Source organism: Neolamprologus brichardi, chromosome 16 (assembly GCF_056152115.1).
Source record: "Neolamprologus brichardi isolate AB-2024 chromosome 16, ASM5615211v1, whole genome shotgun sequence".
NCBI lineage: Eukaryota > Metazoa > Chordata > Actinopteri > Cichliformes > Cichlidae > Neolamprologus > Neolamprologus brichardi.
This window is the reverse complement of record NC_142119.1, coordinates 2,105,784-2,120,354: the sequence shown is the minus strand read 5'-3', so window position 1 is coordinate 2,120,354 and position 14,571 is coordinate 2,105,784. Positions and strand designations below refer to the sequence as shown.

General features: G+C 44.8%; 3 protein-coding genes across 3 annotated transcripts in view; all 3 read left to right on the top strand.

Moving 5' to 3' along the window:
* Nucleotides 1–14,571, top strand: part of col6a3 (collagen, type VI, alpha 3) — a 120,223-nt gene that overhangs the window by 76,498 nt on the left and 29,154 nt on the right. The gene's annotated exons all lie outside the window — the stretch shown is intronic.
* LOC148098094 (collagen alpha-3(VI) chain-like) lies at nt 363–3,408 on the top strand. The gene is made up of 4 exons (XM_087852962.1): nt 363–885; nt 1,103–1,702; nt 1,957–2,550; nt 2,768–3,408. Exons 1-4 carry the CDS (start codon nt 363–365, stop codon nt 3,406–3,408), a joined length of 2,358 nt encoding a protein of 785 aa, XP_087709088.1.
* LOC148098093 (collagen alpha-3(VI) chain-like) lies at nt 7,180–14,477 on the top strand. Its single transcript, XM_087852956.1, has 9 exons — nt 7,180–7,702; nt 7,920–8,519; nt 8,790–9,374; nt 9,631–10,230; nt 10,485–11,078; nt 11,296–11,895; nt 12,152–12,788; nt 13,014–13,606; nt 13,861–14,477. Exons 1-9 carry the CDS (start codon nt 7,180–7,182, stop codon nt 14,475–14,477), a joined length of 5,349 nt encoding a protein of 1,782 aa, XP_087709082.1.

Sequence of the window (14,571 nt, the reverse complement as noted above, 5' to 3'; positions counted from 1 at the left end):
GTTTTTGAAGTCACCCCAGAATTACCAACCGTAATTGGTACGTTGTCAGACACATCCTATTGCTGGCTCCAAAAGTTACTAATTTCAGCTACAGTGAGGAAAAGCAAATAAATGAATGTGATGTGTGTATAGGTTTTTTGTGCATTTCAAACCAGTTGGTAGCATGCTGTGGTCTTTCTAAAACAGAAGTAGGCCAGGCTAGTGTTGTTAAAATATTAGTGCGCCAGTGAAAGATAATCTCACAAGCTTTGTGAAAGGTTTTAATTTTTTTGTCCTACTGTCTTTTCTCAGCTTCACGTGACAGAAAAGATATTGTATTCCTTCTGGATGGTTCTGATGGCACAAGGAATGGCTTTCCTGCCATGCGTGATTTTGTAGAGAGAGTGGTGGAGAAAATCAATGTGGGAGAAAACAAAGACCATGTCTCTGTGGTCCAGTACAGCAGAGAACCAGTGGTCAATTTCTATCTGAACACATATACCACAAGGGAGGATGTGGTGGACTCGGTCAGAGGGCTTAGACACAAAGGAGGAAGACCCCTAAACACTGGGGCAGCTCTCCAATACGTCAGAGACAACGTCTTTACAAACTCCTCTGGAAGTAGACGCCTGCAGGGTGTCCCACAGATATTGATCTTACTAACTGGGGGAAGGTCTTTTGACAATGTAGATAGCCCAGCCTCAGCTCTCAAACAGCAGGGCATTTATGTGATTGGCATTGGAACTAGGACCTCAGATGCTAGAGAGCTGCAGAAAATATCATATGAGCCCAGTTATGCTCTGTCAGTGTCCGAGTTCACTGACCTTCCCAGTGTCCAAGAACAGCTCTCTTCTGTAATGAGCAAAGTGATAGTGAGGGCCACGCCCATGACACCAACAGTGACCGGTAAGAACGTGACTCCTTTGTAATCTCCAGTATCATGGTAGGAAACAGTGTGAAAAGAAACCAAATGTCATTTGCTGTGTTCAGTTAGCCAGTGGATTGTTTTTTTTAGAAAATAGTTGTGCTTGCGAAGAAAGAGTTCAATTTCAAAATGTTTCTCTTTAGCTGCAAAATATTTGATTGAGCAAGTTAAACATATGGTAAATCTCATGTCTCTTAGTGGTCAGACAGCCAGCAGGAAGGGATGTGGTGTTTTTGCTGGATGGATCTGATGCTACTAGAAGTGGATTCCCAGCTATGAGAGACTTTGTCCAAAAACAAGTAGACACACTGAGTGTGGATGATGGCAAAGACCGTGTGTCGGTTGTTCAGTACAGCAGCGATCCAGCCGTCCAGTTCTATCTGAACACTTACACCACAAAAAGAGAGGTCCTTGACAGTGTCAGAGGTTTGAGGCACAAAGGCGGACGACCCCTCAACACTGGAGCAGCTCTCCGGTACTTGAGGGATAACGTCTTCACGGCCTCTGCCGGAAGCAGGCGGCCATCAGGAGTTCCGCAGGTCCTAATATTGATCACTGGTGGAAGATCATTTGACAGTATTGATGAACCAGCCTCTGCTCTCAAACAGCTGGGTGTCTTGACCATTGCAATTGGAACCCGAGGCTCTGACCCCAGAGAACTTCAGACCATAACTGGCGAGCCCAGTTATGCTCTATCTGTGTCTGAACTTACTGACCTACCCAAAGTGCAACAGCAACTTGAGTCCTCTGTGGAAGCTGCAGTTTTTGAAGTCACCCCAGAATTACCAACCGTAATTGGTACGTTGTCAGACACATCCTATTGCTGGCTCCAAAAGTTACTAATTTCAGCTACAGTGAGGAAAAGCAAATAAATGAATGTGATGTGTGTATAGGTTTTTTGTGCATTTCAAACCAGTTGGTAGCATGCTGTGGTCTTTCTAAAACAGAAGTAGGCCAGGCTAGTGTTGTTAAAATATTAGTGTGCCAGTGAAAGATAATCTCACAAGCTTTGTGAAAGGTTTTAATTTTTTTGTCCTACTGTCTTTTCTCAGCTTCACGTGACAGAAAAGATATTGTATTCCTTCTGGATGGTTCTGATGGCACAAGGAATGGCTTTCCTGCCATGCGTGATTTTGTAGAGAGAGTGGTGGAGAAAATCAATGTGGGAGAAAACAAAGACCATGTCTCTGTGGTCCAGTACAGCAGAGAACCAGTGGTCAATTTCTATCTGAACACATATACCACAAGGGAGGATGTGGTGGACTCGGTCAGAGGGCTTAGACACAAAGGAGGAAGACCCCTAAACACTGGGGCAGCTCTCCAATACGTCAGAGACAACGTCTTTACAAACTCCTCTGGAAGTAGACGCCTGCAGGGTGTCCCACAGATATTGATCTTACTAACTGGGGGAAGGTCTTTTGACAATGTAGATAGCCCAGCCTCAGCTCTCAAACAGCAGGGCATTTATGTGATTGGCATTGGAACTAGGACCTCAGATGCTAGAGAGCTGCAGAAAATATCATATGAGCCCAGTTATGCTCTGTCAGTGTCCGAGTTCACTGACCTTCCCAGTGTCCAAGAACAGCTCTCTTCTGTAATGAGCAAAGTGATAGTGAGGGCCACGCCCATGACACCAACAGTGACCGGTAAGAACGTGACTCCTTTGTAATCTCCAGTATCATGGTAGGAAACAGTGTGAAAAGAAACCAAATGTCATTTGCTGTGTTCAGTTAGCCAGTGGATTGTTTTTTTTAGAAAAAAGTTGTGCTTGCGAAGAAAGAGTTCAATTTCAAAATGTTTCTCTTTAGCTGCAAAATATTTGATTGAGCAAGTTAAACATATGGTAAATCTCATGTCTCTTAGTGGTCAGACAGCCAGCAGGAAGGGATGTGGTGTTTTTGCTGGATGGATCTGATGCTACTAGAAGTGGATTCCCAGCTATGAGAGACTTTGTCCAAAAACAAGTAGACACTCTGAGTGTGGATGATGGCAAAGACCGTGTGTCGGTTGTTCAGTACAGCAGCGATCCAGCCGTCCAGTTCTATCTCAACACTTACACCACAAAAAGAGAGGTCCTTGACAGTGTCAGAGGTTTGAGGCACAAAGGCGGACGACCCCTCAACACTGGAGCAGCTCTCCGGTACTTGAGCGATAACGTCTTCACGGCCTCTGCCGGAAGCAGGCGGCCATCAGGAGTTCCGCAGGTCCTAATATTGATCACTGGTGGAAGATCATTTGACAGTATTGATGAACCAGCCTCTGCTCTCAAACAGCTGGGTGTCTTGACCATTGCAATTGGAACCCGAGGCTCTGACCCCAGAGAACTTCAGACCATAACTGGCGAGCCCAGTTATGCTCTATCTGTGTCTGAGTTCACTGACCTTCCCAATGTTCAAGAACAGCTCTCTTCTGTAATGAGCACAGTGCTAATGAGGGTCACACCTTTGACCCCAACAGTGACCGGTAAGAACATGACCCATCTTCAAAGTCCAGTATCATTGTAGGAAACAGTGTGAAAAGAAATCATTTGGTTTTGCTGTGTTTAATCAGGCAGTGGATTGTTTTTTCTTCCATTTTTGTTCTGTTTTTGTTTTTTTGGGTTTTTTTTATAAAATAGTTGTGGTTGTAAAGAAAGAGTTCAATTTTACCATGGTGTTTTTTAGCTTCAAAATATTTGATTGAGCAAGTTAAACATATGGTAAATCTCATGTCTCTTAGTGGTCAGACAGCCAGCAGGAAGGGATGTGGTGTTTTTGCTGGATGGATCTGATGCTACTAGAAGTGGATTCCCAGCTATGAGAGACTTTGTCCAAAAACAAGTAGACACACTGAGTGTGGATGATGGCAAAGACCGTGTGTCGGTTGTTCAGTACAGCAGCGATCCAGCCGTCCAGTTCTATCTGAACACTTACACCACAAAAAGAGAGGTCCTTGACAGTGTCAGAGGTTTGAGGCACAAAGGCGGACGACCCCTCAACACTGGAGCAGCTCTCCGGTACTTGAGGGATAACGTCTTCACGGCCTCTGCCGGAAGCAGGCGGCCATCAGGAGTTCCGCAGGTCCTAATATTGATCACTGGTGGAAGATCATTTGACAGTATTGATGAACCAGCCTCTGCTCTCAAACAGCTGGGTGTCTTGACCATTGCAATTGGAACCCGAGGCTCTGACCCCAGAGAACTTCAGACCATAACTGGCGAGCCCAGTTATGCTCTATCTGTGTCTGAACTTACTGACCTACCCAAAGTGCAACAGCAACTTGAATCCTCTGTGGAAGCTGCAGTTTTTGAAGTCACCCCAGAATTACCAACCGTAATTGGTACGTTGTCAGACACATCCTATTGCTGGCTCCAAAAGTTACTAATTTCAGCTACAGTGAGGAAAAGCAAATATATGAATGTGATGTGTGTATAGTTTTTTGTGCATTTCAAACCAGTTGGTAGCATGCTGTGGTCTTTCTAAAACAGAAGTAGGCCAGGCTAGTGTTGTTAAAATATTAGTGTGCCAGTGAAAGATAATCTCACAAGCTTTGTGAAAGGTTTTAATTTTTTTGTCCTACTGTCTTTTCTCAGCTTCACGTGACAGAAAAGATATTGTATTCCTTCTGGATGGTTCTGATGGCACAAGGAATGGCTTTCCTGCCATGCGTGATTTTGTAGAGAGAGTGGTGGAGAAAATCAATGTGGGAGAAAACAAAGACCATGTCTCTGTGGTCCAGTACAGCAGAGAACCAGAGGTCCATTTCTATCTGAACACATATACCACAAGGGAGGATGTGGTGGACTCGGTCAGAGGGCTTAGACACAGAGGAGGAAGACCCCTAAACACTGGGGCAGCTCTCCAATACGTCAGAGACAACGTCTTTACAAACTCCTCTGGAAGTAGACGCCTGCAGGGTGTCCCACAGATATTGATCTTACTAACTGGGGGAAGGTCTTTTGACAATGTAGATAGCCCAGCCTCAGCTCTCAAACAGCAGGGCATTTATGTGATTGGCATTGGAACTAGGACCTCAGATGCTAGAGAGCTGCAGAAAATATCATATGAGCCCAGTTATGCTCTGTCAGTGTCCGAGTTCACTGACCTTCCCAGTGTCCAAGAACAGCTCTCTTCTGTAATGAGCAAAGTGATAGTGAGGGCCACGCCCATGACACCAACAGTGACCGGTAAGAACGTGACTCCTTTGTAATCTCCAGTATCATGGTAGGAAACAGTGTGAAAAGAAACCAAATGTCATTTGCTGTGTTCAGTTAGCCAGTGGATTGTTTTTTTTACAAAATAGTTGTGCTTGCGAAGAAAGAGTTCAATTTCAAGATGTTTCTCTATGTTTCTCTTTTGTTTTTTCTTCCATTTTTGTTCTGTTTTTGTTTTTTTGGGTTTTTTTTCATAAAATAGTTGTGGTTGTAAAGAAAGAGTTCAATTTTTCCATGGTGCTTTTTAGCTGCAAAATATTTGATTGAGCAAGTTAAACATATGGTAAATCTCATGTCTCTTAGTGGTCAGACAGCCAGCAGGAAGGGATGTGGTGTTTTTGCTGGATGGATCTGATGCTACTAGAAGTGGATTCCCAGCCATGAGAGACTTTGTCCAAAAACTAGTAGACACACTCAGTGTGGATGATGGCAAAGACCGTGTGTCGGTTGTTCAGTACAGCAGCGATCCAGCCGTCCAGTTCTATCTGAACACTTACACCACAAAAAGAGAGGTCCTTGACAGTGTCAGAGGTTTGAGGCACAAAGGCGGACGACCCCTCAACACTGGAGCAGCTCTCCGGTACTTGAGGGATAACGTCTTCACGGCCTCTGCCGGAAGCAGGCGGCCATCAGGAGTTCCGCAGGTCCTAATATTGATCACTGGTGGAAGATCATTTGACAGTATTGATGAACCAGCCTCTGCTCTCAAACAGCTGGGTGTCTTGACCATTGCAATTGGAACCCGAGGCTCTGACCCCAGAGAACTTCAGACCATAACTGGCGAGCCCAGTTATGCTCTATCTGTGTCTGAGTTCACTGACCTTCCCAATGTTCAAGAACAGCTCTCTTCTGTAATGAGCACAGTGCTAATGAGGGTCACACCTTTGACCCCAACAGTGACTGGTAAGAACATGACCCATCATCAAAGTCCAGTATCATTGTAGGAAACAGTGTGAAAAGAAATCATTTGGTTTTGCTGTGTTTAATCAGGCAGTGGATCGTTTTTTCTTCCATTTTTGTTCTGTTTTTGTTTTTTTGGGTTTTTTTTATAAAATAGTTGTGGTTGTAAAGAAAGAGTTCAATTTTACCATGGTGCTTTTTAGCTGCAAAATATTTGATTGAGCAAGTTAAACATATGGTAAATCTCATGTCTCTTAGTGGTCAGACAGCCAGCAGGAAGGGATGTGGTGTTTTTGCTGGATGGATCTGATGCTACTAGAAGTGGATTCCCAGCTATGAGAGACTTTGTCCAAAAACAAGTAGACACACTGAGTGTGGATGATGGCAAAGACCGTGTGTCGGTTGTTCAGTACAGCAGCGATCCAGCCGTCCAGTTCTATCTGAACACTTACACCACAAAAAGAGAGGTCCTTGACAGTGTCAGAGGTTTGAGGCACAAAGGCGGACGACCCCTCAACACTGGAGCAGCTCTCCGGTACTTGAGGGATAACGTCTTCACGGCCTCTGCCGGAAGCAGGCGGCCATCAGGAGTTCCGCAGGTCCTAATATTGATCACTGGTGGAAGATCATTTGACAGTATTGATGAACCAGCCTCTGCTCTCAAACAGCTGGGTGTCTTGACCATTGCAATTGGAACCCGAGGCTCTGACCCCAGAGAACTTCAGACCATAACTGGCGAGCCCAGTTATGCTCTATCTGTGTCTGAACTTACTGACCTACCCAAAGTGCAACAGCAACTTGAGTCCTCTGTGGAAGCTGCAGTTTTTGAAGTCACCCCAGAATTACCAACCGTAATTGGTACGTTGTCAGACACATCCTATTGCTGGCTCCAAAAGTTACTAATTTCAGCTACAGTGAGGAAAAGCAAATAAATGAATGTGATGTGTGTATAGGTTTTTTGTGCATTTCAAACCAGTTGGTAGCATGCTGTGGTCTTTCTAAAACAGAAGTAGGCCAGGCTAGTGTTGTTAAAATATTAGTGTGCCAGTGAAAGATAATCTCACAAGCTTTGTGAAAGGTTTTAATTTTTTTGTCCTACTGTCTTTTCTCAGCTTCACGTGACAGAAAAGATATTGTATTCCTTCTGGATGGTTCTGATGGCACAAGGAATGGCTTTCCTGCCATGCGTGATTTTGTAGAGAGAGTGGTGGAGAAAATCAATGTGGGAGAAAACAAAGACCATGTCTCTGTGGTCCAGTACAGCAGAGAACCAGTGGTCAATTTCTATCTGAACACATATACCACAAGGGAGGATGTGGTGGACTCGGTCAGAGGGCTTAGACACAAAGGAGGAAGACCCCTAAACACTGGGGCAGCTCTCCAATACGTCAGAGACAACGTCTTTACAAACTCCTCTGGAAGTAGACGCCTGCAGGGTGTCCCACAGATATTGATCTTACTAACTGGGGGAAGGTCTTTTGACAATGTAGATAGCCCAGCCTCAGCTCTCAAACAGCAGGGCATTTATGTGATTGGCATTGGAACTAGGACCTCAGATGCTAGAGAGCTGCAGAAAATATCATATGAGCCCAGTTATGCTCTGTCAGTGTCCGAGTTCACTGACCTTCCCAGTGTCCAAGAACAGCTCTCTTCTGTAATGAGCAAAGTGATAGTGAGGGCCACGCCCATGACACCAACAGTGACCGGTAAGAACGTGACTCCTTTGTAATCTCCAGTATCATGGTAGGAAACAGTGTGAAAAGAAACCAAATGTCATTTGCTGTGTTCAGTTAGCCAGTGGATTGTTTTTTTTAGAAAAAAGTTGTGCTTGCGAAGAAAGAGTTCAATTTCAAAATGTTTCTCTTTAGCTGCAAAATATTTGATTGAGCAAGTTAAACATATGGTAAATCTCATGTCTCTTAGTGGTCAGACAGCCAGCAGGAAGGGATGTGGTGTTTTTGCTGGATGGATCTGATGCTACTAGAAGTGGATTCCCAGCCATGAGAGACTTTGTCCAAAAACAAGTAGACACACTGAGTGTGGATGATGGCAAAGACCGTGTGTCGGTTGTTCAGTACAGCAGCGATCCAGCCGTCCAGTTCTATCTGAACACTTACACCACAAAAAGAGAGGTCCTTGACAGTGTCAGAGGTTTGAGGCACAAAGGCGGACGACCCCTCAACACTGGAGCAGCTCTCCGGTACTTGAGGGATAACGTCTTCACGGCCTCTGCCGGAAGCAGGCGGCCATCAGGAGTTCCGCAGGTCCTAATATTGATCACTGGTGGAAGATCATTTGACAGTATTGATGAACCAGCCTCTGCTCTCAAACAGCTGGGTGTCTTGACCATTGCAATTGGAACCCGAGGCTCTGACCCCAGAGAACTTCAGACCATAACTGGCGAGCCCAGTTATGCTCTATCTGTGTCTGAGTTCACTGACCTTCCCAATGTTCAAGAACAGCTCTCTTCTGTAATGAGCACAGTGCTAATGAGGGTCACACCTTTGACCCCAACAGTGACCGGTAAGAACATGACCCATCTTCAAAGTCCAGTATCATTGTAGGAAACAGTGTGAAAAGAAATCATTTGGTTTTGCTGTGTTTAATCAGGCAGTGGATTGTTTTTTCTTCCATTTTTGTTCTGTTTTTGTTTTTTTGGGTTTTTTTTATAAAATAGTTGTGGTTGTAAAGAAAGAGTTCAATTTTACCATGGTGTTTTTTAGCTTCAAAATATTTGATTGAGCAAGTTAAACATATGGTAAATCTCATGTCTCTTAGTGGTCAGACAGCCAGCAGGAAGGGATGTGGTGTTTTTGCTGGATGGATCTGATGCTACTAGAAGTGGATTCCCAGCCATGAGAGACTTTGTCCAAAAACAAGTAGACACACTGAGTGTGGATAATGGCAAAGACCGTGTGTCGGTTGTTCAGTACAGCAGCGATCCAGCCGTCCAGTTCTATCTGAACACTTACACCACAAAAAGAGAGGTCCTTGACAGTGTCAGAGGTTTGAGGCACAAAGGCGGACGACCCCTCAACACTGGAGCAGCTCTCCGGTACTTGAGGGATAACGTCTTCACGGCCTCTGCCGGAAGCAGGCGGCCATCAGGAGTTCCGCAGGTCCTAATATTGATCACTGGTGGAAGATCATTTGACAGTATTGATGAACCAGCCTCTGCTCTCAAACAGCTGGGTGTCTTGACCATTGCAATTGGAACCCGAGGCTCTGACCCCAGAGAACTTCAGACCATAACTGGCGAGCCCAGTTATGCTCTATCTGTGTCTGAGTTCACTGACCTTCCCAATGTTCAAGAACAGCTCTCTTCTGTAATGAGCACAGTGCTAATGAGGGTCACACCTTTGACCCCAACAGTGACTGGTAAGAACATGACCCATCTTCAAAGTCCAGTATCATTGTAGGAAACAGTGTGAAAAGAAATCATTTGGTTTTGCTGTGTTTAATCAGGCAGTGGATTGTTTTTTCTTCCATTTTTGTTCTGTTTTTGTTTTTTTGGGTTTTTTTTTATAAAATAGTTGTGGTTGTAAAGAAAGAGTTCAATTTTACCATGGTGCTTTTTAGCTGCAAAATATTTGATTGAGCAAGTTAAACATATGGTAAATCTCATGTCTCTTAGTGGTCAGACAGCCAGCAGGAAGGGATGTGGTGTTTTTGCTGGATGGATCTGATGCTACTAGAAGTGGATTCCCAGCTATGAGAGACTTTGTCCAAAAACAAGTAGACACACTGAGTGTGGATGATGGCAAAGACCGTGTGTCGGTTGTTCAGTACAGCAGCGATCCAGCCGTCCAGTTCTATCTGAGCAGTTACACCACAAAAAGAGAGGTCCTTGACAGTGTCAGAGGTTTGAGGCACAAAGGCGGACGACCCCTCAACACTGGAGCAGCTCTCCGGTACTTGAGGGATAACGTCTTCACGGCCTCTGCCGGAAGCAGGCGGCCATCAGGAGTTCCGCAGGTCCTAATATTGATCACTGGTGGAAGATCATTTGACAGTATTGATGAACCAGCCTCTGCTCTCAAACAGCTGGGTGTCTTGACCATTGCAATTGGAACCCGAGGCTCTGACCCCAGAGAACTTCAGACCATAACTGGCGAGCCCAGTTATGCTCTATCTGTGTCTGAACTTACTGACCTACCCAAAGTGCAACAGCAACTTGAGTCCTCTGTGGAAGCTGCAGTTTTTGAAGTCACCCCAGAATTACCAACCGTAATTGGTACGTTGTCAGACACATCCTATTGCTGGCTCCAAAAGTTACTAATTTCAGCTACAGTGAGGAAAAGCAAATAAATGAATGTGATGTGTGTATAGGTTTTTTGTGCATTTCAAACCAGTTGGTAGCATGCTGTGGTCTTTCTAAAACAGAAGTAGGCCAGGCTAGTGTTGTTAAAATATTAGTGTGCCAGTGAAAGATAATCTCACAAGCTTTGTGAAAGGTTTTAATTTTTTTGTCCTACTGTCTTTTCTCAGCTTCACGTGACAGAAAAGATATTGTATTCCTTCTGGATGGTTCTGATGGCACAAGGAATGGCTTTCCTGCCATGCGTGATTTTGTAGAGAGAGTGGTGGAGAAAATCAATGTGGGAGAAAACAAAGACCATGTCTCTGTGGTCCAGTACAGCAGAGAACCAGTGGTCAATTTCTATCTGAACACATATACCACAAGGGAGGATGTGGTGGACTCGGTCAGAGGGCTTAGACACAAAGGAGGAAGACCCCTAAACACTGGGGCAGCTCTCCAATACGTCAGAGACAACGTCTTTACAAACTCCTCTGGAAGTAGACGCCTGCAGGGTGTCCCACAGATATTGATCTTACTAACTGGGGGAAGGTCTTTTGACAATGTAGATAGCCCAGCCTCAGCTCTCAAACAGCAGGGCATTTATGTGATTGGCATTGGAACTAGGACCTCAGATGCTAGAGAGCTGCAGAAAATATCATATGAGCCCAGTTATGCTCTGTCAGTGTCCGAGTTCACTGACCTTCCCAGTGTCCAAGAACAGCTCTCTTCTGTAATGAGCAAAGTGATAGTGAGGGCCACGCCCATGACACCAACAGTGACCGGTAAGAACGTGACTCCTTTGTAATCTCCAGTATCATGGTAGGAAACAGTGTGAAAAGAAACCAAATGTCATTTGCTGTGTTCAGTTAGCCAGTGGATTGTTTTTTTTACAAAATAGTTGTGCTTGCGAAGAAAGAGTTCAATGTCAAAATGTTTCTCTTTAGCTGCAAAATATTTGATTGAGCAAGTTAAACATATGGTAAATCTCATGTCTCTTAGTGGTCAGACAGCCAGCAGGAAGGGATGTGGTGTTTTTGCTGGATGGATCTGATGCTACTAGAAGTGGATTCCCAGCTATGAGAGACTTTGTCCAAAAACAAGTAGACACACTCAGTGTGGATGATGGCAAAGACCGTGTGTCGGTTGTTCAGTACAGCAGCGATCCAGCCGTCCAGTTCTATCTGAACACTTACACCACAAAAAGAGAGGTCCTTGACAGTGTCAGAGGTTTGAGGCACAAAGGCGGACGACCCCTCAACACTGGAGCAGCTCTCCGGTACTTGAGGGATAATGTCTTCACGGCCTCTGCCGGAAGCAGGCGGCCATCAGGAGTTCCGCAGGTCCTAATATTGATCACTGGTGGAAGATCATTTGACAGTATTGATGAACCAGCCTCTGCTCTCAAACAGCTGGGTGTCTTGACCATTGCAATTGGAACCCGAGGCTCTGACCCCAGAGAACTTCAGACCATAACTGGCGAGCCCAGTTATGCTCTATCTGTGTCTGAGTTCACTGACCTTCCCAATGTTCAAGAACAGCTCTCTTCTGTAATGAGCACAGTGCTAATGAGGGTCACACCTTTGACCCCAACAGTGACTGGTAAGAACATGACCCATCTTCAAAGTCCAGTATCATTGTAGGAAACAGTGTGAAAAGAAATCATTTGGTTTTGCTGTGTTTAATCAGGCAGTGGATTGTTTTTTCTTCCATTTTTGTTCTGTTTTTGTTTTTTTGGGGTTTTTTTTATAAAATAGTTGTGGTTGTAAAGAAAGAGTTCAATTTTACCATGGTGCTTTTTAGCTGCAAAATATTTGATTGAGCAAGTTAAACATATGGTAAATCTCATGTCTCTTAGTGGTCAGACAGCCAGCAGGAAGGGATGTGGTGTTTTTGCTGGATGGATCTGATGCTACTAGAAGTGGATTCCCAGCCATGAGAGACTTTGTCCAAAAACTAGTAGACACACTCAGTGTGGATGATGGCAAAGACCGTGTGTCGGTTGTTCAGTACAGCAGCGATCCAGCCGTCCAGTTCTATCTGAACACTTACACCACAAAAAGAGAGGTCCTTGACAGTGTCAGAGGTTTGAGGCACAAAGGCGGACGACCCCTCAACACTGGAGCAGTTCTCCGGTACTTGAGGGATAACGTCTTCACGGCCTCTGCCGGAAGCAGGCGGCCATCAGGAGTTCCGCAGGTCCTAATATTGATCACTGGTGGAAGATCATTTGACAGTATTGATGAACCAGCCTCTGCTCTCAAACAGCTGGGTGTCTTGACCATTGCAATTGGAACCCGAGGCTCTGACCCCAGAGAACTTCAGACCATAACTGGCGAGCCCAGTTATGCTCTATCTGTGTCTGAGTTCACTGACCTTCCCAATGTTCAAGAACAGCTCTCTTCTGTAATGAGCACAGTGCTAATGAGGGTCACACCTTTGACCCCAACAGTGACTGGTAAGAACATGAGCCATCTTCAAAGTCCAGTATCATTGTAGGAAACAGTGTGAAAAGAAATCATTTGGTTTTGCTGTGTTTAATCAGGCAGTGGATTGTTTTTTCTTCCATTTTTGTTCTGTTTTTGTTTTTTTTGTTTTTTTTTATAAAATAGTTGTGGTTGTAAAGAAAGAGTTCAATTTTACCATGGTGTTTTTTAGCTTCAAAATATTTGATTGAGCAAGTTAAACATATGGTAAATCTCATGTCTCTTAGTGGTCAGACAGCCAGCAGGAAGGGATGTGGTGTTTTTGCTGGATGGATCTGATGCTACTAGAAGTGGATTCCCAGCCATGAGAGACTTTGTCCAAAAACAAGTAGACACACTGAGTGTGGATGATGGCAAAGACCGTGTGTCGGTTGTTCAGTACAGCAGCGATCCAGCCGTCCAGTTCTATCTGAACACTTACACCACAAAAAGAGAGGTCCTTGACAGTGTCAGAGGTTTGAGGCACAAAGGCGGACGACCCCTCAACACTGGAGCAGCTCTCCGGTACTTGAGGGATAACGTCTTCACGGCCTCTGCCGGAAGCAGGCGGCCATCAGGAGTTCCGCAGGTCCTAATATTGATCACTGGTGGAAGATCATTTGACAGTATTGATGAACCAGCCTCTGCTCTCAAACAGCTGGGTGTCTTGACCATTGCAATTGGAACCCGAGGCTCTGACCCCAGAGAACTTCAGACCATAACTGGCGAGCCCAGTTATGCTCTATCTGTGTCTGAACTTACTGACCTACCCAAAGTGCAACAGCAACTTGAGTCCTCTGTGGAAGCTGCAGTTTTTGAAGTCACCCCAGAATTACCAACCGTAATTGGTACGTTGTCAGACACATCCTATTGCTGGCTCCAAAAGTTACTAATTTCAGCTACAGTGAGGAAAAGCAAATAAATGAATGTGATGTGTGTATAGGTTTTTTGTGCATTTCAAACCAGTTGGTAGCATGCTGTGGTCTTTCTAAAACAGAAGTAGGCCAGGCTAGTGTTGTTAAAATATTAGTGTGCCAGTGAAAGATAATCTCACAAGCTTTGTGAAAGGTTTTAATTTTTTTGTCCTACTGTCTTTTCTCAGCTTCACGTGACAGAAAAGATATTGTATTCCTTCTGGATGGTTCTGATGGCACAAGGAATGGCTTTCCTGCCATGCGTGATTTTGTAGAGAGAGTGGTGGAGAAAATCAATGTGGGAGAAAACAAAGACCATGTCTCTGTGGTCCAGTACAGCAGAGAACCAGTGGTCAATTTCTATCTGAACACATATACCACAAGGGAGGATGTGGTGGACTCGGTCAGAGGGCTTAGACACAAAGGAGGAAGACCCCTAAACACTGGGGCAGCTCTCCAATACGTCAGAGACAACGTCTTTACAAACTCCTCTGGAAGTAGACGCCTGCAGGGTGTCCCACAGATATTGATCTTACTAACTGGGGGAAGGTCTTTTGACAATGTAGATAGCCCAGCCTCAGCTCTCAAACAGCAGGGCATTTATGTGATTGGCATTGGAACTAGGACCTCAGATGCTAGAGAGCTGCAGAAAATATCATATGAGCCCAGTTATGCTCTGTCAGTGTCCGAGTTCACTGACCTTCCCAGTGTCCAAGAACAGCTCTCTTCTGTAATGAGCAAAGTGATAGTGAGGGCCACGCCCATGACACCAACAGTGACCGGTAAGAACGTGACTCCTTTGTAATCTCCAGTATCATGGTAGGAAACAGTGTGAAAAGAAACCAAATGTCATTTGCTGTGTTCAGTTAGCCAGTGGATTGTTTTTTTTACAAAATAGT